Below are 25,537 nucleotides of genomic sequence, written 5' to 3' on the forward strand. Positions count from 1 at the left end.
TAGTGTCATTTTGTTCCAAGCAGACCAAAACCAGTACATCGGCTACTACAGCTCAAATGTCAAAATCTGTACTTAACCAATCAGCTGCCACCCAAGTGCTACAATATTCTGCTATTTAGAGGCAGAAAGCTTTCAGAAAAGGTCTTACTCATGACTAAAGTAGCACTAAGCAGGAAAACTAAATTAGAAACTAAAGCCCAAGACATTGTGCAACCTATTCCTATGTAGTCTAATTACATGCTTTTAAGATAACGGTCTCTGATTCTCAATAAAGAATATTAAGCTTTAAACCAAATCTCACCCTTTGTTAAGTCCTTTACTAATGTACAGATCCACAGAATAAACAAATAACCCCCAAAGAAGTTATTAAAAGAAAACTTGATCTTCCACTTTAGGACAGATTTATTTAATCCAAGCTGTTAATTTCACCCGTAGTCCACAAGGACAAAAATTAGATTCTAAGACTCTCCTCAAGCACACACCAATTATGCACTCTTTTCATCAACACAAACCTTGCTATGTATATAAAAATTAATTCATAGCAAACCTTTAACTGTGGCTTTTCATTGTTTCCAGAGGCATCCTCAGATTTCTGATGTACCAAGACAAATCCTTCATTAATCAATGTGGACAGGGTCTCAGGAATCGTGTTGGCTTTGCTAAATGATGTTTTGACTTCCATCTCAGGTCAGTATTCTTTTCCCACCACCAAAACCTAATAATGAAAAAAAATACTAGTTTTGAAGCTGTACACAGTATGTTAGTAGGAATAAAGTTATTGTGGAATAATATAATACTTAAAATTATACTACTGTATTATACTGTATTTCTCAAACTCTGATTTCATTGGTATACAGAATCTTACGAAAGTGGCTGTTAACTATGCTTATATATAATAAACTAAGAGGTTCACCCCAGAACTTTGACTTCTCCTGTTTTTAATCTTCCGGAGTCTGCTTCCTCTACCTCCCTAATTTGTGCCCTTGGTTCTCCCAAATACAGACATTTTCCATACCCAGAGTGTCACAAAAGTCATGTGAAGATACAGATTATCTGAAAACTAATTTCCCAAAAACTGTATTCCAAGTGTATGCTCTCCACATAAAAGCGTTATTTAGCAATCACTTATGTTAGGGGCTTTTGTTATCCTTTATATCTATAGGTGGTGAAGTCAAAAGTAATACTAAATCACAATCAGATCCTTCTCACCCAATTTCCCTGAAACCACCCACAACTGTTAAAATTAACCACACCATTTTAAAAAATATAGACATAAGCATCAATGAAACTACAAATATTAGGCAACCAAGAGCAAGTCTTCCCATCTCTGAACAAGAAAAGAAATAAATCCAGAAACAAAGAGAAAGGGCAAAATAATGGCCAGCCTATACATTACAAAGTCATATAAAAATACAGAGCTGAAACATTCCAAGCATGCCAGCATGAGGACACCTATTGTAGGTATCCATCAAATAAAGACAGCATGACCTATATTAACTTAGAAAGTCTACCCTCATTCATTAGAGAACGAAGAGCTGAATCTTAAGACTTTTTGTATTTTAAATGCATCTAATTTTATATTTTCTATGTCAAAAAAGGGAAAATATATTTTCAGACTTTATAAAGAACATGCATCTCTACATATGGTCTACTTCCAATCCAGTTTCCTGAAAAATACTGCTGTGGCTGAGTGCTGGGATATATTGTGCTTAAGACTCAGAGTTCAGATGAGTCACACACAGCACAAGGAGAAAAATCTGTGATTGTCACCTTTGCAAGGCTGGAAAGTGCCCAAGGAGGGACAGCCCAACCCACATCTGCTGTGACCAGGAACAAGAAGAGGTTAAGCTTCACACTGCCCTTCCCAGCAGCACCAAGGAGCAGAACTGCACCACACTCAATTCTCTTCCAATTCCAACCACCCGGTGATCAAGAAAAGAATGCTGACTTAGGTCTAGATACAGGGAAGCAGAAAACGGCACATGAAAGAACAAAGATATGCATGTTCTCTACTATTGTGAACAGGTGCTACTTATGATATTAGCAGAAAGAGAAAGTTTCGCAATTTCAAACCAAAAAAGCATGTGTGGGAACTAGGCAACTTTCAATGCTGTAGTATTTTGTATCACTTTTGAAAACAATCAACATGCTTTTGCACTTTCAAAGACTTTGCTTGGCGTAACTTACACGAAACTCCTCAAAAAGCTTTTTCCTCTCCCTAACCAGCCCCAGTTTCACCCATCAACCTAGTGAGGGTATTATATGAAGGAATCCCAGAAAATAGAATTTAAGTTCTTTAGATAACTGACTTCTACAGCATAGAAACTCATTAGAAGTCACTTTATTAAAAAGCCTCTAAACAACAGCTGAAACACTTCAGACAATGGCTATAAATTTGGATGAGCAGTTTCACACACACTGACACCTTTCATATCTCCAGAGCAATCATGAACTCACAAGCAGGAATATTTTCCTGATGTTATAAATGAGAAACAAAAAGTCTCAATATTAAGCAAAATTTAGATCACTTTATTTTATACAGACAGAGCAATGCAGTGCTAGGGAGATGTGAGGGGTCACCACCCACTCCATGCTCCATCGAACTTCGGTTTGCAGCTTCTCTTTATAGTATGGTTTCTCGCTGTAATCAATTATTGTCAGTTTTTGCTGTCATAATTTTGCCAGGTAAGCAGTGGTGGTTGAAAAATATCAGTGAAGTGTCTGGTCGATTTGTCAAGTCTCATAATAACTATCTGGTCTGGTCTTGGGAGATAAAATCCAACAGGAATCGGGAAGTCTGGTCTTTGTAGCATTGCTCGAACAAAGGCAGGAAGTCTGATTTTGCAAAATCTATCAGACTATCTGGTTTTGCAAACTGGTAGTTGATACAACTTATTTAGAAAACATAATATTCATAACAGGGGGATTAAAAACAGAATGATTTAATCATATATTTTCCTCTATCTAGTGTGCATCATTCAGACCTTAGTATTCTGGTTTATACAAACCCCAATACTTCTATGATTAACACAAATCTTTTATCAATTACGACACTGACAAATGATGTAAGCTCAGATCCACTCAGCCTACATAATGGACTCACTGCTCCAATAGGTTTTGTTTCGATTTTTTTAAAGCATCTTAAAGATGCTTTAGAGATTTTAAAGATTTTCTTGTCAAGAGAAAGACAAGGTTTTACCACACAAGATTTTACATATGTTACAGAACGTTTATTAACTCCATGTATTTTTTAGCAAGTGCTGTAAAAACACTGCTGAAGAGCTTGTTCGCAATAAACAGCAAGTCTAGCTCAAAATACTAACTTCAAAACAAATTCTCTACAGGGAAGTGAAGGTCAACTATTACAGAACTCTTTAATAGCAACATCACTTATGGTCCCCAAATACAGTATATCCTGAAGAATCATTTTTTTTGCAGTGACATTAGCACTGGAGAAAACAGTAGCGGTGACTGTTAGCCACATTAGGAGCAAAGGACCAGGCTATGAGAGGCCCCACTGCAAACCTATTATTGCTGGACCTAATGATGACAAAAATGAAGTCTCAAGCACTACGTCCAGCACATCTGCACCATGGAGGGATCACAAGATATCCTATTTTGACAATTGTTCGTGTTTTAGTCTATTCAATTTTAATTTTTGAGCTTACTTATGGGAAGTAACACAAAAACTCCAATGTAAGATGATTCTATTTTATCATCAAAGTTAAATGCAGATTGCTAACATTAGGTTCTCACCAGTTCTTCTTTCTGCATTGAAGAACAAACCAACAAGCACCATGTGAACTATGAAACATTTTCTATAGCAGTATTTCAATAATAAAACAAGGGGAAATGTACCATTTGTAAAGCCAAAGAAAAATAGGATCATGCAAATATAGAAGCAAGCTGACACACTGATTATTTATTCTTGCCCCATGTGGGTAAAGGGAGTGTAAGAGAATTTCTACTTTCTAAATATTAACCCAAAAGTAAAGAAAATATTATAAACATTAGATGACTGCAAAGAGCTCCTTATTCAGGTCAGATACTTTCAAAGCATACCATATACACTCTTGCAATTACTTTTGAGTTACAAGGCCTTTAATGTGTTTAAGAATACACTCCAAGCTTGCCTTTACAACCAGCTTAAACTATCATAGCCAGCGCAGATACACACGTTTTCCTATACACAACTATATAAACTGGATAAATTAGCACCCCAGAGCCCCTAATTCCAGTTCTTCATTACAGACTATTCCAACCTACTGTCAATGTTCCCCTATCCCGCTGCAGTACAAACAAAGCCACTTTAGCTTCAGTTTGCCAGTAAAACACAAACACAAGCAGACCAGGCATTCGGAAAAATCTTTTTACACCATATTTTATGATCAGTCTTTGATCAAAAATAGGTTTTAATGCCAGAGACAAACTAAGCACCACAAATCATGAACAAGTCATTTCTTCAAACTAAATATCTTCAACTCACATGAACTTTACTCAAGAGTATGGATGTGATTCTTACGAAGATTATTGTGATTTACCCCATCTTAAGTAGTAAGCTACCTAAAGAGAAAAATGTTCCATTTTTTCATTTTAAAGACGTATCATCCAATACTTCAACGAAGTGCTTTTGAGGAAAAGTAGTAAAAAGAACAAAAACCTCTCTAAAAGAATCATGCATTAAGGTTATTTGAGGAAGGGAAAAACATCTGAAGAAGCTTTTTTATTCTTTGGTAACAAGAAGAGACACACGCCTTCTGGACTTTACAGTCATCTGCAGTCAGTGAACAGTCACTCTCATTTCCCTTGTGTCATTGGCTCTAGTTCTCTTTTTTACTCATTACTGAATCATAAACTTCAAAACTCCATTTTCCTACAAATGTAAAGAAAAAATGCCAGTTGACCTACTAGACGTGAACAAAATCTAAGAACAGATTCTTACTACCAAACTCAAGCATCTCATTTTTTTAATCATACTTTTTGATGAAAAGTTTAAAGTTGAAAATATAAGAATTTATTTCTGACTGCATTAGTCAGAACATACAGTTGTTAAGTCCACAAACACATCAGGTTTACTCCCTGATTACTTCAACAGCTGAATGCTGGCTCAGAATCCTGAGGAATGAGGTTTAGCATTTGCTTTACCAGTTCAAAGTTTCTGGGAGGGCAGCAACCAGCAGTGAGGAGCTGACAGTCAGGGACAGGAAAGCACAAATTCAATGCACTTCAGCTACCTCAGCTCCAAGTCCAGTTCCTTAGTTTAAGCTGGTGGTGGAGTTCAGTTCCAAATGAAAAATACACTCTCTGTGCTTCCAATGCTGACCCAAGGATTGAAACCCCAGATCAGATGGTATCTTCCCAAATCCTCAGAGCCAGGAGTCAGAGCGGATCCTCCAATAACGCCTTCCAACAAATTCTGCTGTCAAAGTTCTCTTCACAGCAGGAAACACTGGGAAAGTGGTACTGCTAGTGTGAGGAAGCTACTGCTACAAAAGAGGTACCTTGAACAGTCTTGCTAATTCCTACAGAGAAGGTATTTTCCCCCCATACTATGGTGAACAATATCACACACACATACACACACACAAAAAGTCAGTATCGAACACACAGGTGGAAATTTTTCTGAACTCAGTGAAGGAAAGCCTACTATGATAGCAGAATTAAATTTTTTAAAAGTAAGAATTTCAGAAAACATTTTCTGACAAACAGATTTTAAGACCAAAGAAGTTTTGAGATACAAGAAATTATTCAGACATCATTTTAAGAGAGAGTGTGTGTGGTATGGTGTGTGGCTCTTGCTCCAAAATATATTTTAAGCCATAGGGACAACAAAAGGACTGCAGAAAAACTAGCTTTATCATATAGTTTTGGTCAAGCCAACCTCTCTGATGCACATCAGTTCCCAGTGTTTTGCTTATACAAAGTCCTGGATAAAAGGTAACTAAGCCATACTACTGAGACTGTTCTGGGTCCAGTGATCAGAACATACCTTCACATATATACAATACTAAGATGTGGAAGGCTCAAACTCAGCAGCTTCCTCACTTCATTCCAGAGAGGCATCCCAAGTTCACTACAGCTGCCTTTGTAAAGTAGCCTAAGTCATTAAAGAGCAAGAGAAAGTGAAGAATAGCGATTCTAGAAGACCCAGGGAGATCCAGCACTGAATCACAGCAAGAGACACAGAATCACTTCTGATTCCTTGTCTCCGTAACTCTTCCATGTATTCCAATTGAATCCAGACTTGCAAAAACATATCACATACAGAACACAAATACCTAGGTAGCCATGTACATCCACGGGATTGCTGGGTAGAGCAACACAGGCCAAGGCACTGCTGGCAACATCATCACTCATCATCACACGCAAAAGAATCAAAGGGTCTAGAAAGCCACCAACTTTCCAGAACGAAACTGCTTTGCAGACCTAATAGATTCAAAAACTTCCTCTGCAAACTGGTCTCCGAAAATAAACATAATTTTTACATGAATCAGACTTCTGAAGCAGTTACCACACTTTTTTGCATTTACTTCCAGTTTATGTTCAACAAATATTTCGAAGTTACTGCTCTAGGTAACTGTGGGTTTGTGGAAAGAAAAAATATCTTTTGCTTCAGCATTATAAGAACCCAAAAATTTAAGAATTGTGGAGCTATGAAAAGACAGCAATTAAGGAAGACAAATATTGACCTATTTTCAGTAAGAAACAAGAAACACATTTTGAAAGGAAGTTTCTTACCTGCTTGAAAGAAGGCAATCAAGAGCAGGCTAATTCATACTTTTTTTTCAGCAGAGAAACAAAATCATCCTGTATTATAGACAGACTTGTATTAAAGGCAGGCTTCAAGGCCATACAGTTTGTCTGACGATCTCACACTGCAAAAAAAACCAAACTGGAAAAAAGTTATACCTATTTTCATAACTATGCCTCCTTAAGAGAGTCTCTGGGTCCTTTGTGAAGAGGAAGGTTCAATAGAGCTATGCAGAAATTCATCTTCTGCTAACTGAAGTAGAAATATACACAAAAAGGCATGGTTTATTCCCTTATTTGAGCTACAGCATACAGTGCATAACAGCAAAATGAGCATTAAACTAAATGGCCCTGAAATCATTCCATGACTCAGATTTCCAGATTACTGAAGTGGTATGGTGATGCTCTAACTTGCCCCTCCGGAAACAGGACATGGACAGCTCCACATGCACAAACACGTAACCAGGGGCTCAGCCAGAGCATCTTATTTCAGAAATGTATCAAAATTCTGCATTATGCTGGCTTCCTCTCCATGAGCTCCCTACCTTTAATAGGGGACACCTTCCTCAGAAAGCCAGAAATGCTGCAATTACAAAAGCTTTACATTTCAAAGCTTCTTCACTGAAAGACTAAACAACCTGATAAAATTCCATATAATTCTTTATGTTGAGGCAGTACAGCTCACCAGCTGCCCCAAAACCCTCTTCTCTATTGACTGACATTTGTAGAAGAAAATTCTAGGTGTCATAAAATCAGTTTGTTTAAATCTCACTGACCACAACAGCATTACAATTTTAATTTCAGCTTTAAACTAACTCCTCTCTGTGTAATCTTTTTATGAGAAACTGTCTCTGTGCTTATACAAAAAAAAAACTGCTGTATTACCCATAAATTGTTTCCCAGTCTTATCTCTGGCAGTGAAATATTATGTAAAGTACATAATGAAAAAAACAACCAACCATCCATTTATTTGGCTTACAGATACTACTTCCCAGGAATAAAATCAACTTAATAAGCAACAGAGCTGCATCAGTGTATTTTAAACACATACTCATATGTACATAAAAAAATGCTTCTTATTTCCAGGAAAGCACTGTAAAGAACAAAAATCTTTCCAAAAAAATAAAACAATACAGCAACAAAACAAAACCAAGCAAACAAACCCACAAGAAATAAAAATCCCACAACTAGATTGACTTATTTTGCCAACATTGTCTCCTGAGAAAGCAAACCTCCATTATGTAGTCAACAGTAAATAATTAGTCTGTTCATGATGGCGAGCTGTTTGGAATTGTTGTACCAGCTGCCTTGATACAGAGGTTTTTCAGATTCTTTTTACATTTCAATCCCATAGCCAAAGAATTGTAATTTAAGGAAAACAGAATCAAAAGAGAACTACACAAACAAGAAAATGTCTGTTTTCCTTCAAAAACATGTTACATCTGCACCTCCTCAAATAAATGATACCAGCACTTGTCAAACACACCCCAGTGTGAATACTGAAACATTTACTGGAAAGGAGCGAACCAGCTTTCTTGACTTGAATCTCTGTGTTACGCATAATCCACTGAACCACTTAAATATTACACAGTCATAGTATGGAGTTGCTTGAGGCAAAATATACTGCTTTTATTTAGTTCAAAGTTAAAACCACTCAGGTAATGAACCCTTCCAGAGGAATGGTGGGCATATGGTTGGTACTGAGCTGGAGCATGACTCAAGCAAGGCAAACTAAAAAAAACAACAAACCACTGATCACAACCCTTAAAATGTACATATTGGGTGGCAGAAGCATCATGGACACTAGATGAAATGCAGGCAAGTGAAAGCAATGACAAGAAAACTGCTGGCTACAAAGGCAACCTCCCAGCAAACTGAGGGCTTCCTTCTGTTTACTTGTACAATTTGAGCAAGCAGGAGTCATTGACAACAAGCTACACCTTAGATAAAACAAAGTTAAAAACAAAGTTGATGGGATTCTTTTGAACAATTATTTAAATAAATTTTCAAGCCTAAGATTTGTCCACACACAGAAGAGACATCAGTAGGAGAACAGAGCACACAAGCACACTTGCCTCTTGCAGCCACAGACTGATTTATGCTGTTTAAAAGTATAGTTGATCTTAGCTTATCCAATTAAGGAAAAACATTTTATTTTCAGCCGCTTAAGAGAAAAACCTTTCTTCTCTCTATTTATTCCCTTCCAAAGGGTATAACAGATAAGTGTTCTTCTGGTACTCTACAGAGATGTTACCAGTCTTCAGGTGTATCTTATTAAAAACAAAAATAAACCAACAAACCACAACAGGTTTACTCATTTAAGCAGTAACTCACTCTGCCTCATGGATAAAGCAACTCTAGCACACTTTCACATTGTTTCCCCGACACCAATTGAAAACTAACACTCTAATTTCTGCAGTCAGTAATGGAAGATATAAAGTAGCACGTAAAACTACGCCATTTTTCAAAGCTAGAGTTCAGCAAAACCAAGCTGCTTTTTTTGTCATTGCTACATGATGCTTGCAGGCAGCACTGAAAATTGAAACCAATCACCAGCCAAGTTATCAAACTGTATCATCACTCAAAATTATAATGACCTATATTCCAGAGGAAAGCAGAAGCATAATGCAATCATTGCTTTAAGGAGATTATTGTTTATTCCCTAACTGTAAAAATAACAGTGTTGGTCTAATGCAGTCTATAGAACAACCTCTGCCCATAAAATAATTTGAGTATTTCAACCAGGAATTTTCCCTGCACGCTACTACGCCCAGAAATAATTACATGATGTACAGCAAAATAGCCTATATGGAAAACCAATATGAGACAAGGCAGCAGTGATCCCAGGTGCCAGTCCTTGTCCGTGCCAAACAATCGTCTTATCCTGTGTCACAATCACTGAAACCCACCAGAAGTCCTGATTCACTGCCCTGGACCAACTGCCTTCAGGGTTAATAAAATCCTTGTTTCTCCAAGCCAGAATCAGAAGTTACAAAAATTATTACCTTGAGGTTTGCAATGTGCATTATGGGAATATCAGGTTTTCCAGATTTAACCTGAAATCACTATGTTTTGCTCTTAAGCTCATTAGGCACCTTTATACTACCAACTCCAGAAAGTGCTTCTCAGAAGCTGTTAACCTGCAGTCAGTGCAGCACTGACAGTGGGATGGACTAGACAATGTTTCATGGTCTTTTCTAATCTCATTCTCTTTATATATTTTTTAGATCTTACATCTTTCATTCTAATAGTTGTCCAAGACAATCACAAGTTGTAAATTAATAACAACACTAGGCGCTTTTTTCATACCTCAATCACAGATTTTCCAAAATTGTAAGCACTATGAGTTTTGATTTGACAGCTATATTCTAAACTTCTACTGCTGTTGTACCAAAATTGTAATTTCAACAGTGTCCCCAGTACTTAATAAGCAAAAACCTCCCTTCCTTTGTAGTATGAAACAAAACCAAGCTTCCTTGAAAAAATAAAATACTCCTGCACAAGTTAAAAATAAACACTTTCATTTACATTTTAAACAAATCTTTACATATATTTAAAACCCTTTAGGGTAGAAGCGAAGATTTTACATTGTCACTTGAACATCTAAATATTAAGATATAACATGAAAAGATGGATAGAGAAACCATATCTATTTTAAAGAACAAGTGAAACCTTCTGAAAGTTACCTGCTTGAAGTTGAGAAATACGGAACAATGTGCATGACAACAAAAAACCACATCAAATGACCCTCCTTCTAACCACTGTCCTTCCCAGTCCTATGTATGATGCAGTGCACTGGTTCAACTACCACTCTAAATTTACTTGACCAGTGAATTCTCAATGTGCTTCACATGTCACAACTAATCTGCTGGCATTTCACATTGCTAGGGCAAGTTTTCATAAATATATTCCACAATGCAGCTCTGTTGTTAATTCCAAAGGCCTTGACAGGTCTTAGAAAACAGAGAATGGAAATTCATAAATGACAGTAAGACCATTTCTTTAACAGAAAAATGATCTTCTATTGGTAAGAAGAGGTCAATAAGACATACCTAGTATTAACACATCCCTCTATCCCCCTAATCATACTATTAATAAAAAAAAAAAAAGTAAAGGTTTTCCTTCACTTTCTGCTTTTTTGCTTTTTCCATTTGAAGTCTGAAGAAGCAAACCGCTTTGCTCATTACATCGATCAAGAGGAGGAAAAACCAAGGTTTTGCCACAACATTTAAATCACTGCTAGAAGTCTTTCAAATTACCGTAACTCTCCTAGGAATTGGTATGAGCTGTGCATATGAAAGCATCTGGAACATAAGCATCAAGGAATGATGTGGACCTTCCTTAACCGAAAGAGACTTACTCGTTTTTTAAATTACTGTGTGTTTGTTGAGGTGATTTCTCCATGTGATCAAATTCATCACTAATCAAATAAATTCAAGTAAGAACTGCAGCTTGGAAAGGTAGAGTGAAAGCAATCAACTAATCCCTATACAAAACTTGTGCATGCAGTCAATAAACAATTAAGAGTATTTTATAATTCTGACCAAAAAAAATACTTGACCTGAAGGAAGTATCCTTCAAATCTATATGAGCAAGTAATTGAAAAAGTTATACAAAGAAAGATGTTTCCATTACACTACCTGCAGTTACCTTCAATTCCTCAAAACTGTTAACAAACACATCTCAAAGTATTATAGAAGACACTCAAAATTCACCTTCATGCAGTGATTACAGGAAAGAAAAGGTTTCAATAGATCAATTAATCTGGGGCTGCCAATGAAAGTTTTTAATTTGCTTTTGCAGCTTGTTTCTAGTAAAAATTAGTAAAAAGAATTGCTATAAAAGACGAAATCTATGCTAAAAACAAAAAAAGTTTTCTCAGATCCTTCTTAGGATTAAACTATCACTGGGTTCAAAGAAAAATGCTCAATTTTTTTTTTTTTTTTTTTTTTTTTTTTAATAAATAAACTTGGCCTCTTGGCCAGATTTCCATTATGTAGATCTTACACACCTCATTTATAATATTGAATGAATCCTGTGGATTATTTTTGGCCAAAGGCTCAGGTTAATGTGCAACAGTCTATAAAAATCAGAGAATAAGATCTTGCTGGGGAAATACATCTAAAATAATACAACATATCTACTTCGATTGTAATTGCAAAAATCTTGCAAAAAAATACACCAGAAGTCATTAATTTTTTTTATGTAATTTTTTTATCTCACATTAGCCAACAATCATGAACAAACCCAGTACCTACCTGTTGAGGGAGGCTATCCAGAGTAGTTTGAATTTTAAGTGTTTCATCGTATTTCTAGTTTGATAAATTCACTGATTGCATAAAAGACATGAGAAGCCAAAAATCTGTGTTTACTATGCCTTTTTCTCTTTCCTTTTTTTTTTTTTAAATCAGCGTCTATCTCTCAAAGTTTCAGACAGCTTCCCAAATATTACCACACCGTACCATCAGTTTAAACATAAATCATGCATGGTTTTCATTAAATGTAGGTATGAAAGCTTACTGTCCATGTTTACATACTGAATATTTCCACAAAATACTTTTACTTAAGGAAACAAAGAGAGGAAGTTACAGGCAGCTAATCTAAAAATAAAAGATCACAGAATGATGAAGTGGGACAAAAGGCCATGCTCTATGTAGTGGTTATATAAACCTATCTTTTCACACAATCTTGTTTTCAGCATCTTACCTCTGTCTCTTTTAAGTGAGAGTGTTAAGTTACAAACAAGCTACCGAAATGTCAAACACAGTTAAGAGACTGCAACTACCAAAGGCAGAGTGTCTCACTCTCTCTGAAAGTGTCTCTCAGAGCTGAAGAGGGCAGTGCTGCTCCAACAGGAGCAAACCCTTGCTATAAGTAAAGCATTTCCAATGCAAGGAATACAAATCTAAATATGAAGCATGACCTAGAGGAGCACCAGTATCCGACTCCTTATCCAAGTCAGAGCTAAGTCTGTGCAAAGTCACTAGTTGGGTGTTCAGAAGCCCCAGCAAAACCAATGATAATAAACTGCAGAAGTGCACTGTGCAAATGTAGAATTGTTGTGGCACCTCACATGAATTTCCTGGGAAATGTAAACTGCCCTTTCCATACTCCCAAATAAGACCCCTGGAGCTCAATTACCGCCAGAAATAACAAAAAACAGAATCATAAAGGCCAGAGAGAGAAACTGGGAGAGACTGCTGGAACAAGGATCATTTGCATTTGTCTTATTATACCCTTTGATTTCTCTGACTATTATCAAAAGCTCGTTTCTAAACCACACTTCAGTCTGAACTCCTTTATGTTCAGTCTGATTTACCAATGTCTCAAAATGATGAAAGAAGAATCAGAAAGTGAAAGCTGTAAGGGTCAAAAGCAAATTATCACTCCAAAAAACAATGGAGAACTTCCAACTTCATTTTACTGTTCTGAAATTTGACAGAATATTTTCCTGGACATTTTGATCAACTCATTTCCCTTCTCCCTTCAGTTTTTATACACATCTAATAGAAATAAACAGCAAGATTTAATCTTCAAAACAATGTAAAAATTACTGACTTCCATTCCTTACTCATTTGCTCAAAATTAACAGTTATGTCCAAGAATAATTCTAGTTATCAGTTCCTGACTTCTTGTGCGTTTATACTGCCAACACTAATTTTTAACAATTAGGATCAAGTATGGCAGGGCTAAAAAAAACCTCTTATGGTATGAGTGTACATCTACGAGCAAACACAAATTGTCTACATAAACAGAAGGGACCAATGTCTCTCCAAGGGCCAGTCTTCACCATGCTGCCTGACCCAAGTTCCAGCTGAAGTTCTACTCTGAAAACAAATGCTGGCACCCATAAAAAGTTCTTACTCAACTCCACAGCTATTCTGCACTCCTGTGCTCACACTTAAGTTCAAGCAGAAGATGATGGTATTTAAAAGCTACACAGATTTCAGCAGTATCTGGAAGATGCAGAAGGTGGAAAACGACCTATAAAAGGCTACAAATCTTCCTACTTTCTCTGCTAAGACCACACTTCACTATACAAATACCTAAGGGAGCATAACACTGCACAGAACTCAGACCAAACTCAGCAGCCAGCACCAGGGGCACTTATGCAGTGCTGCCACCAAGCAGTTATTTGAGAGTTCTCTTCAAAATAGCAGATAATAATAAAAGTATACACCAGTGGAACAAAATAAAATGAAGTGTTTACAGAATGAAAAAAAAAAATCATTTTCTGACACATGCATTTCAGATTAGCCAGTCTAAATCACATTATCTAGTATTTTGTTTCTCAGTAACAGCTAATTTAAAAACTCCAAGCTTCTAAGGAAAAAAAATACCAGCTTACAGCATTAAAATTCTTAATAAAGGGAATTACGCCATTATCTTATTTAAATACAAAGAAAAACACTCCAAATTATTTTCAAATTTTAGCCAGCTATTAAATTTCTCTCCACTGACTTATAAATTAAAATTCTGGACCTTGTATTTTGTATCTAAATATACAGAGAGAGACAAAACACTAGATTAAGAATATTTGCATCTTATTTTCACACTGATTCGCCTGCAGAGGCCTGGGCACTGAAAAGGCACAGCACAGCCTTTGCCCTCAATTAAAATCTTGGGATGAGAATAAAGGGTTAAAAACGAAGAGAAAAATAACACATACATACTTTTAAAACTGTAATGCATTTGTTAAAACTACAAAAATGTATTTGTATTTTTACAAATTTGTGTACTGCAACAGATCTGTGGATCTCAGCAAAATCATTCTGTCTAATTTCAGAAAAAAACAGTAATATGTTGCATATGTAATAGAAGTACAAATTAGAACTCACTATGCTAAAATAGCGGATAACACTAGATCTCTGCAAAGTGCAGAAATCAAGTGAAAATATTTAAATTGAACTTCTTTAAACTCTTTTTCACTGAAGGAACTTCAGAAAAGGCTTAATGCTGCAGAATTTATAATCGAAACATTCAAACCCACCTGGAAACATGCCACTCTTCACCACTGTGAAGCTGTAACACCACAAGTAATTGTACTGAACAGAAAAGCAAAGTATTCAAATGCAATTACTTCTCAAATAGACATTTTGGGGAACAGAGGAGGAAATTTCTGATTAAAACAAAAACCACTTCTCCAGAACAGGATCCATTTCCCTAAACAGTAGCAAATATTACCAAAATTAACTATATAATTAGTTTACACTAAAAGTCAAAAGATTCTTGGACAAATCCTCAACTCCCATTCTTTTTCCTTCCAAAACAAAACATTAAGTCTTATGCATGGACAACTGCAACAGATCAGCATCTGCAATTTGCTTTCTACCCCCAAAAAATCTGGTTGTGTGACTTAAGGTATGTACAACATACACGACCTAATCAGAAAGGTCAGCAATATTTGAACTGAAAGCACAGCTACTTAACTTAAATCAACACCCTGAAAGTCAGAGGTTTCAGCATCACTTATCAATGACAAGAAGTGTAACCTCAAGACTATTCCACAATTACTAAGTAATTGTCTCCTGGAAACTTGTACCATCACACCTTGCAATACAACACACAGAGGTTTTGGTGATGAAATAATAAATAAATAAATAAATAAACACACACACAAAATGTAAAAGACATTCTGAGTGTTGTGTTTATTTGCCTGCAAGAGAAGACCAGGGCTTGGTCATGACTGATTACTCAAAACTGATCAGTTTCATTAAAAAAATTACCACGACACAAGTTTCATAGTGCTGAGAAAGGACTTTTTTGTCAGTCACATTCACACTGATTTCATTCCTCACTTGTGTCACCGATATACTGTATGACAGCAACCAACCCATTTCACTTCTAAGCCCACGAGTGACACGGAAACCTTGCTAAGCCATTTAGCAAATGGCCTTCAAGATCCACTCTTAGATTCATTCACTGACTGAAATCCTGGTCTGACAGTTTACAGCTTCTTAAAAACACCTTTCACTTCCCTTTTCTCTGCCCTTTTACCTTTTCTTCTCTAGACAGAAATCATGCGGGAAAAATTGGGAGATATCAAGAATTTGAGCAATTAAGACAGGAAGCTGTCCACCATCAAAAGTAATGAGCTTTACTACTCAAGAGCTTTTGAGTATCCTAATGTAAAATGAAAGATCACACATGAAGGCAAACGTGCAGATTACAATTTTACCCTTAATTACCATAGTTGATGTGCACTGTTCTGCATCAAAGTGTAATTCCACTTTAAAATCTTTCTACTGTACCAGGAAACACCTCAGAACTCTCAACCGTGCCAGAAAGGGTATTTCTAGTCCAAAGAGATACCAAAGCCCTATTCAGACAGAACAGCCAGACCAGTAACTGACATACCCAAGGCTTTACCTTGACACCACTGAGTCACCAGAACATCAGCACAAATCACATTTACACCAATTAGGAAACTGTAGGATACATCAAACACATTCAGAGGATTTAAACTAACCAAGATCTTTGTTTCAGACTGTCTGTCTACAGAGATTGTAACTCAAGAACTCATTCCCTTATTTTTCTTGAAAAAAAAATACTTCCATTTCCAAAATTTTAGTTTATCTCAATGATTTCTAAAATGAATTCATGAATGTATTAACAGAAAATAATTAAATTAATTCCAACTGGAAGTATCAAGTATTTATCCACTCATCTTGCTGTTAAATATTAACATCTCCTTTTCAATAAAAGGGCAAGGACATACACTGAAGGTGTAAATTTCTATATGGAGTTAGTTATTTTAGTGATAAGAAAGAAAATTAATTTTTAAAAAAAGAGATGTGGATCATTTTTCTCATTGCTTTGCCTCCTTGGTACAAGTTGCACTCTACATCCCAGGCAGGAATTACCCCCTTATACAAGAGCTTGATAATCTTGACATCTTCCATTCAACCACAACACGGTGAGATTATAATCATTCATTACCCACCACTTCAACTAATTTCAAAGCTTTACATATTTAAAGATACAAAAGTTTTGATCTCTGCTTCACAAGCCCTCAGCAGGCAGACACTGGAAAAGCTACCCAAGAGCAGCCCAAAGACACAGGCTTTAGGATGGCATTAAGAAAAATCAGCATTGGCAGCAGAAGAAAATATAAGGAAGAAGTGATCTCTGTGCTCAGTGGAAAATGTCTCCTGTTAACAAAGTACGTGAAAAAGTATGACATACACGTGCTTTTTTTGCCCCAATTTTCAGTAGCAAGGTCCATTCAGAGGCCTTACAGACCCCTGAGCCCAGCAGCAGTCCGCTGGAGCAAGAAGTTCCCTCCAAAAGAGAAAAATGAAGTTTGGAAGCACTTTAGCACTGCTAACAATCTATGTAACCAGATGGACTACTTCTAAGAATCCTGAGGGGGCTGGCCAGTATAGCTGAGATACTACACTCTACCACTTCTTGAAAGGCCATGAGACTGTTTCCTTCTGACCAGAAAAAAGGCAAATATCACAAACAATTTCAAGAGCAAGGAGGAAAATTCAGGCAACTACAGATCAGCCAGTTTAACCTTAGTCCATGAGAGGATTATAGAGCAAATCCTCCTGGAAGGCATCCCTCTGCTCAAGCAGCACAAGAAGATGACAGGGAATAGCTAGCATGGATTTACCAAGGAGAACTGATGCCTGATGAACACAAGACCTTACGTAAGGAGACGACTGGCTTAGCAGATGATGGAACAGCACTGAACACAGAAGTCCATTAAGAACAGTCTCCCACAGTATCCCTACAGCCAAACTGGTTAGACAGGCATGGGGTAAGTAAGCAATGAGGTGTTCGGCAATTTGCCTGGACTGCTGAGCTGAAAGAACAGCCACCAGGTGTACCAAGTTCCATCCAAGCAGTTGCAGTCACATCCCCTGGAGACCACCACAGAAACCAGTAGTACCACCCGATGCCTTTATTAGTCATCTAGATGACGGGACAGGCTGCATCCTCAGTAAGTTTCAATGACATCAAAGTGGGAGGAGTAGTCAGCTACTACTCAGAGGGACCTGGACAGGCTCGAGAAAGGCAGTAGCAGTACCTTGTGAAGTTCAATGAAGTCCTGTATTAGTGACGGAACAACCTCCTGTGACAAGACAGGCTGAACACGAGCTAGATATAAAGTGACTTTTTCAAAAAAATATTTGGAGATCCCAGCAGACAAAATTGTGAAATCAAGTCACCAGTACATCCTCACAGCGAAGGCAGCTGAGCACAGCGTGAGCTGTTTGCAAGAGTCCAGGCAGCAGGAGGACAGGGAAGGATCGATCAATGCCCTCTGTTCAGCACCTGTGAGACTATGTTTGCAGCACAGCCAGGTTTGGGCTCCCCAGTGCAAACATTCTGGAGCATGTCCAGTGGCCAAGCTGGACAGATGGCATGAGCACATGGTGTACAATGAGAGGTTGATGGAACTGTGTTTGCGCAATCTGGTCAAGAAAAGAGCTCTAAAGAATCCTTATTACTGTCAGCTCTCTAATGAAAGCATGCAGAAGAGAGAACTGGACTCTCCTGGATGATGGACACTGACATGTTAAGAGGCAACAGACAAGCCGGAAAGTAAATTTCAACTAGCTTAAATGGAGGGAGGAAAGAAAAAACCACTGAGTGCAGTCAAATGTGGAAACAGATTACTGAGAAAGGTGCTAAAGGCTGGAACAATATTATCTAAATTATTCCTGCTTTAATAAATGCAGGGAGCTGGATTAGATGACCTCCAGAAGCCCCTTCAGACCTAAATGACTGTGTTTCAATAATGTACTATTTGACCTGCCAATTATTCTATATTAGTAACTTTCCTTCAGCAGGTTTTGCATCAGGTTTATTACTTTTAATCATGTATTCCAAATTCCAGTTCTCTGGTACATACAGTAAGCCTACATCAGTGCTGTACACAGAAATGTACGCATCTCCTATCTTTTTACCCTTAGAACTTCTTCCCTTTGTACTGCTCTGCTTCTCCCACAAGCAGAGCACATGTTTTCAGCATCAGATAAGTTTTTCACTTTTAAGCTTACTTGACCTTAAAAAACCCAAACCTTCTTTGATACCCTGACTCATCATACAGGGCTGATGAGAGCAGGAAAGCCAAGGGCTGTGACCCATCTCATTTTGTGTCAAAAGCTTTTTCCCTCTGTCCATTAAAAACATTAAAAAGACACCTGTCCCTGCTACTCGTCTAAAAAAGTAAGAAATATTCCATGAAAGACACAATCTAACAGATGTTTTCCACAAGGGCTTTACTCATCTTTCAGAGCAATCAATTTACTAAGCAGATTTTGGAATCCCATTTATGTATTTATGTTCTATTTACAGTCACACCCAACAAACTAGTTTGTCAGCTTCACAAAGTCCCCTCTGGGAACACTCCTGACAGTAAATTTAAATAAACACCTTAAAAGCCACAGAGGTTTTCTAATAAGCTATACATTGGTTTTGTTTCTCTGTAAAGTTAAAAATACAGGAAAAAGGTGAAATAGGTAATTTTCAAACGTGTCAGTCAGCTCATGTTAATGTTAATGCCTGAATTCTCACTAATGTTAATTCATTTTAATTCTCACTTGGTGGCTCAAGATTAAAATTAATGGGGAAAAGATGAGAATTATTACAGGAATGATTCGTGTAGCTTGAGGCCCAAAGAGAAACTTTCCATGGCGTATTACCACACATTTTTGCATCTTTTTTGTTAAAAACGCCTTTTTTTTTTTTTATACCAAGATCAAAAAGTGCCAATAAAACCTATCAGTCCACTGGGTGCATAAAATGAGTATAATCCCTTGACAAATTAATCTAGACTAGAATCAGATAGTGTGTAGTTACTAAGGCCAGTCAAGTTTGAAACAGCCTTACTATTACAGCAGAGGTAATAGCAATATACAGCTAATTATTTTTAAATTAGAGCTGAAAAAATTTACAAAAACCCCTAACAAGGCCAAGATCCCTCCCTGAAATTAAGAACTCACCAATAAGTTCAGAGAGAAGAACCGATGAACAAAGAAGAGAGAAGATGATTCAATTTCTGTGGGCCCATGGAAGAACAGAGACACAGAGATGGCTCTTCGGTCCGTTTAATGTTGTCAAAAGTAAATAAAAATATATAAATAAATTGAATATAAATTTATAATATAAATATAATATATAAATAAATTATAAATTATAAGCAAATACAAAATCTTCATAATCAAAGACATTACTGGCAGGAAAAAAAAAGAGCCACCACCCTTACTATCATTGCCACCTTTACCACAAGTAGCCAAAGTCAATCAAACCCACAATGTAGCTTCTAGCAGCACTGGCTTCTGCCATTAATTTACTAACCATAAAGCCAGGTCCTAGCTAAGGACCATCACAACACTTGTGACTGTTTCTCTCTCTCCTACCAACACTTGACTCCCTCCTCCAGACTGAGCCAATGTCCACATGGCCGGGCAAGTGAGCTGGATCAGGAAGTTATTGTCATTAGAATACCACAGAGGAAAAAAAAAAAAAAAAAAAAAAAAAAAGAAGAAGAAGAAGAAGAAGAACTAGAAATACATCTTTTTAACCAGATTAGTTCTTTTTACTCGCTTCCTGGCTGCAGAAGTCCCTTTGATGAGAGAAGGGAAGGAGCAGCCACAACTCAGACTGTCTTGAAATGCTAGGGAGTACACCAGGAACACATTATAAACTCGATCTTCTTGCAATCCCCTTACTAACACCACCAAATATTAATCTGTGAATCACTTTTTAAAGGACTGAATTATATTGTTAACCAAGCAATACCAACACTGTAACCACTTTAAAGCAAACACTGTAGAGCACTTTCTACAGTTCTCACATGTACAGCCAAGCTGTTCGCAGCCCCAGAGTCCTTTCAGAAAAAAGCATGATCTCCCACTAAAACAGAAAGTAGTGGAAGGCTCTGTCACTCACTGAGTTCTGGGGTTCGGCAGCTGGTGCAGGCTCTCCTCCAGACACTCACTGGCAGCATTATTACAACACTGGAGTTAGTTCAAACTTACTGCAACTGTATTTGCAGTCTTTTCAAGTTTAAACTACTTTAAATAACTTCCTAACTAGGAAGTTATTAATCACATAATTATTATCATCTAACCCATATAAACAGAGTTAGCTACAATCCTACTTAAAACTTAGGCAGAGGCATAATTTGCAGAACCAACCTTATAGGCCCAGTAAACCTTCATACAATCTGGAGCCAAGTTGGTCTGACAGGGAGTTGGGATTTGGCCTGTATCATAAAGGTTTGGTTAAATAAAGCCACAGTACCTTCTCTACATGTAAACGGATAACAAAATATTGCCTGTATAGTCAACAAGATGTCTCTCTGGAAAAGGAAAGCACACCTGCCCTTCTGAAAGTTTTAGGTGAAAAACAACGTGGTTGTGAGACTAGAGCTCAACAGTGAGAGAGACAAGCAATGCTTACCTAAGCACGTTATTTCTTAACTGTCACTAGATTTTTCTCTGTTTTAAGGAAGAGTTGACATTCTGAATCATTTCCCCCCCCCTTAGGCACACACTGAATGGAAATATACATGCACACAGTTGTGAAATGCGGTAGGATATGACATATTCAGAGTACTATCAAATCTAGCAGTCTTAGCAACACAGCTCTGAGAGAGTGACAGCAGGAGCAAAGTACACACGACACTGCAAGAACTTATAGACGAGGAGAGTCACAAGTCCATTTCGTTCAGTGCCGTACCTGCTTCAGATGGTATCGGCAGGTTTTCAAATACATTTATCTAAAGACAAGAACTTTTGTACCAGCTCACGAGTCGGGAGAGAGTGGAAGAGGGCTTAAAAATAAAACAAACCACTAGAAATAAAACAAATAACCAGAAAAAGAAAAAAAAAGAAAAAAAAAAAAAAAAAAAAAAACCAACAACAACAACAACAACAACAACAAAAAAACAAAGAAACCACCCCAAAACAAAACATAACGTAGATTAATCCGACGCACGCAGACGGCACAGATTTAGACAGTAGTTTGCTAGTCTGGGCTATTGGAAAGTGACTTCACTTTTTCCCGCGGAGGAGGCAGGGAGACGAACGCTTCCACAGCGCTCTCGCTTTCCTGACCATGAAAACTTCGTTTTTTATATCCTGCGCTGTGCTCTAACTCCTCTCCTCCCGGAGCGCCACTGCCCAGGGAACTCCACACACACAGACAAACACCAAACAACACGAATCAGCGGAACCATCACCCCGCGCCCTCGCCGCTCTGAGGGCCTGCGGCCAGCGGAGGAGCCACCTCAGGTCACCGGGCACTATCACACAAGGTGGGCCGGCGGCTCCCTCTCTTCCTGCACCCATTCTCCTGACGGAGCGGCGACCTCCCCGCCTGCGCCCCTCACAACACTCGCTCCGTTCGCCCCAGCGGGGTAGCGTCCCGATCTCTCACCGGTGCAACCGGGCCGTCCTCCCCGCGCTGCCGCTGCCACCAGCCCGGCGGGCCGCGCAGCCGCCTCAGGCCCGGGACAGCGTCGCCCACATTCCGGGTGCGCGCGCACGGCTGACACGGCGTGAGGGCGGGAGTGAAGGAGGGACGGCATCCGCCCTCAGCAGCAACAGCCCCGGGGCGGGGAGTGTGAGGGGCGAGGGGCTGCGCAGCCTGCCTGGCCCGGTCCAGCCCGCTCTCTTGTCGGTGTTGAATTCCTGTGCGGCCCTATGGGAGCACTCAAATGTAGCAGGTTTGCATTGGAAGGGGCCTTAAAGACCATCTCATTCCGCCCTCCTGCCATGGATAGGGATCTTCCGCTAGACCAGGTTCCTCCAAGCCCCGTCCAGCCTGGCCTTCAGCACTTTCAGGGATTCTGCAGCCATAGCTTCTCTGGGCAACCTGTGCCAGGGCGCCCCCACCCTCACAGTGAAAAATTTATTCCTAATATCTAATCTAACCCTGCTCTCCTGTGGTAAGCAATTCTGTGTCCTGGAACTACATGCTCTTGTAAATGAATTCTCCCTGTAAGTTTCCTTCAGGTACTGAAAGGCCACAATGGGTCACCCCGAAGCCTTCTGTTTTCTGGGCTGAGCAATCCCAACTCTCTCAGCCTTTCCTCACTGCAGAAGTGTTCCATCCCTTCTGATCATTCTGGCACCTCCTTTGGATTCGCTCCAACAGGTCTATGTCTTTCCTGTGCCGGGACCCCAGAGCTGGAGGCAAGTGGGGTCTCACCTGAGCAGAGGGGCGGAATCCTCCCCTCTGCTGCTGCCCACACTAGTTTTTATGCTTCTCTCCCACCTGTCAGAAAGCATCCAGCAGGCACTGAAACATCTCAAAATCCTCGCCCACGACTGCAGGGTAATGGAAGCAACCTATAAATCAGGGTGCTCTTTATAAAAAATGAGTTAAGTTTGCCTTCAGATTTTGTACAAGTTTTGTACACTTTGGTCTTGCCAAGTGGTAGATTGTGTTTGCTTATAGGCAGCGTTTTGATGTGGTTAAACAAATATTTAAAAAGTAAATATCTATGCTTAATTACATTTCACCATTGTTTGCGTTTAAATAAAATACGTTTAAATTACGACAGCTTGTCTTGTTAGGTTATGTGTGAAACAAATTACATTTAAATTAACCACGGCATCTATACAGCTTGTCTGTGTTCTCCCCATTTCAGGTGTGGTTCAGCAAAATCTTAAGGAATGTCATACCACAGGCTTCAATAAAACAACTTTAGCATAAAAGCCAGTAGCTTGTGTCCTATTGCCCTGGGACAGCCAGACTGCCCATGTGGGCATTAATTTTAGACTGTTTTATTGTCACTAAGGTCAAGAGGTCGGTTTGTTACATGGTCTTTTTAGAGCTGAACTGTCATAAAAATTGTGTCTCAAAGCTGACAAGGCAAGCGGGCAAAGGAGAGCATTTTACACACACACATACACACACACACACACAAACACACACACAAAAAAAAAAAAAAAAGGCAAGCAGGACTCTCTGGCCATTTAAGAATTAAATTAAAGAATTAAATTTAAGAATTGCAACTATTTTTCTATAAATGGTGTAAATCACACCACGGGTTCAGATAAACCCCAAAAGCATAGGGAAAGCAGAAGAATTCGAGGAGAAGAGGAAAATTATTTTATTGAATATTACAATAGAGAAATAATAAGAAGAAAGTATCCCTGGCACTGTACACAGGCACTGCACAGTGGTGTATGAATGTGGATAATAAACAGGAGGAACTGAAAGTCATTATATTCATAACCAGAATTATGGATAAATGGTCATAACTGGTTATTGAAAATGGAGAGTTTGTTCAGGAAACCTAGGTAGGAAAAAAAAGACATAAGGTACAGAATGAGTGACAATATTTGTATAATGGCAAAAAGGAAAAGAATAGCGGTAACCAGATGATTTAGAGGGGAATAGACCGAACCCAAAACACAGCCCCACACAAGCCACTATGAAGAAAATTATTTTTACCATCCAAACCCACCAACATACAAACATACAAACAAATTATCAAGCTAAACTACAGAAAGGAACAGTTTATTTAAAATGCTTACAAAGATTACCTGCAATTATAGACAACACATTTAGAAAAATGGTTAAGTAATCTGAAGGCTATTTGCAATTCACTTCAAGAACTCAGAAAAGAAACTGAGGTTCCATGAGACCAGCAAAAAGTAAACAGTGCCTACCCTAAAGCACAAAAGAATGAGAGTCCAAGGCCAATCAGCTTTATTTTGTATCAGACAAATTAGTGGAAGAAATTAATAAGCAATTTATTAGTAATTATTAAGTAAGGCCTTGGCTGATAAGATTAATAACAACAGTAACACCTCAAAACCAAATTATGGAATCTTGACTGCAGCAAGGGTTCTGACAATATATCAGCTAATACTCTTCTAAGCAGGACCAAGTAGCATTGGCTACACAAAACTTGGTGAAATGCTTAGAAAATGGCACTCAAAGGTATTACTGAGTAGTTTGCAGTTAGTCTTCCAAATGTTTCCATCCCAAGTCCTGAACTACTTCCATAAGGGAATAGTATAGGGAATATTCTTATCATATTTGTGGAGGATATCCTGTCCAGGTGAGCACTGTAATAATTTTGAAAGGTCTAATTGTAATTGAACAAATCATGACGAGTTGGAACAAAGATCTGAACTAAAGAGGATGTAATTCAATAAGGTGATATTACACAAGCTGAGAATAATAATTGTCTGCAAAAAAGTGAGCTGGGTACACAGGCAAAGCAGTTGCTTTATAGAAAATCTTGGTTTGTGGCAGTTCACAAATAGAAAATGAGGCAACATTGATTTATGACCTACCACTTACCACGCACACAGGCATTCTAAGCATCCCAAAATGTCTTGAGACAATTTGGTGTTGCAAAAAAATGTGACTGCGCTACTGAGATATAGTTAAAGGCTGTCAAACACAAGAGTAAAATCATTCTTCTGTTTAAAAAGGAGCTCAAAAAGGTCTTCCTGAAGAACAGTGCTTATTTTTGGGGATCTTCTTTCAAATACAGAGATTTCTGAGGAGAATGTGAAGAACTACCAGGAGCCTAGACAACATGGCCTTGAGTCATACTGAAGCACAACTGAATGGAAATCAATTGGATGTCTGAGACAAGCCTTCACTGACTTCACAGACCTCACAGACATCACAGGACCCATAGCCCACCCAATCCTTTCAGACTTCAAAACTCCCACAGCCATCACAGCCCCCATAGCCCCCATAGACCTGAATGACCCCGCAAACACCGTAGCCCACCAAGATTTGACAGCCTTCAAAGCCTACAGTGCCATATCAGCCCTCACAGACCCTACTGCCATCGCAA

At 38.3% G+C, this 25,537-nt stretch overlaps 1 protein-coding gene across 5 annotated transcripts in view; it reads right to left on the reverse strand.

Moving 5' to 3' along the window:
• RABGAP1L (RAB GTPase activating protein 1 like) overlaps positions 1-22,383 on the reverse strand; it is a 260,444-nt gene extending 238,061 nt beyond the window's left edge. For 2 of the 5 annotated variants that reach the window (XM_056497048.1, XM_056497051.1), the window contains exons 1-2: positions 22,147-22,383; positions 548-715 (exon numbers count right to left, since the gene is read on the reverse strand). In XM_056497048.1, the coding sequence (XP_056353023.1) occupies positions 548-682 (135 nt within the window). In that variant the 5' untranslated portion in view covers positions 683-715; positions 22,147-22,383. Of the gene's footprint in view, positions 1-547; positions 716-19,706; positions 19,801-22,146 lie in introns of all 5 variants that reach the window. The other 3 variants (XM_056497050.1, XM_056497049.1, XM_056497052.1) reach the window with 3 other exon arrangements.
• Positions 22,384-25,537: the final 3,154 nt, after the last annotated feature.

This window comes from Oenanthe melanoleuca, chromosome 8 (genome assembly GCF_029582105.1).
Source record: "Oenanthe melanoleuca isolate GR-GAL-2019-014 chromosome 8, OMel1.0, whole genome shotgun sequence".
Taxonomy (NCBI): Eukaryota; Metazoa; Chordata; class Aves; order Passeriformes; family Muscicapidae; genus Oenanthe; species Oenanthe melanoleuca.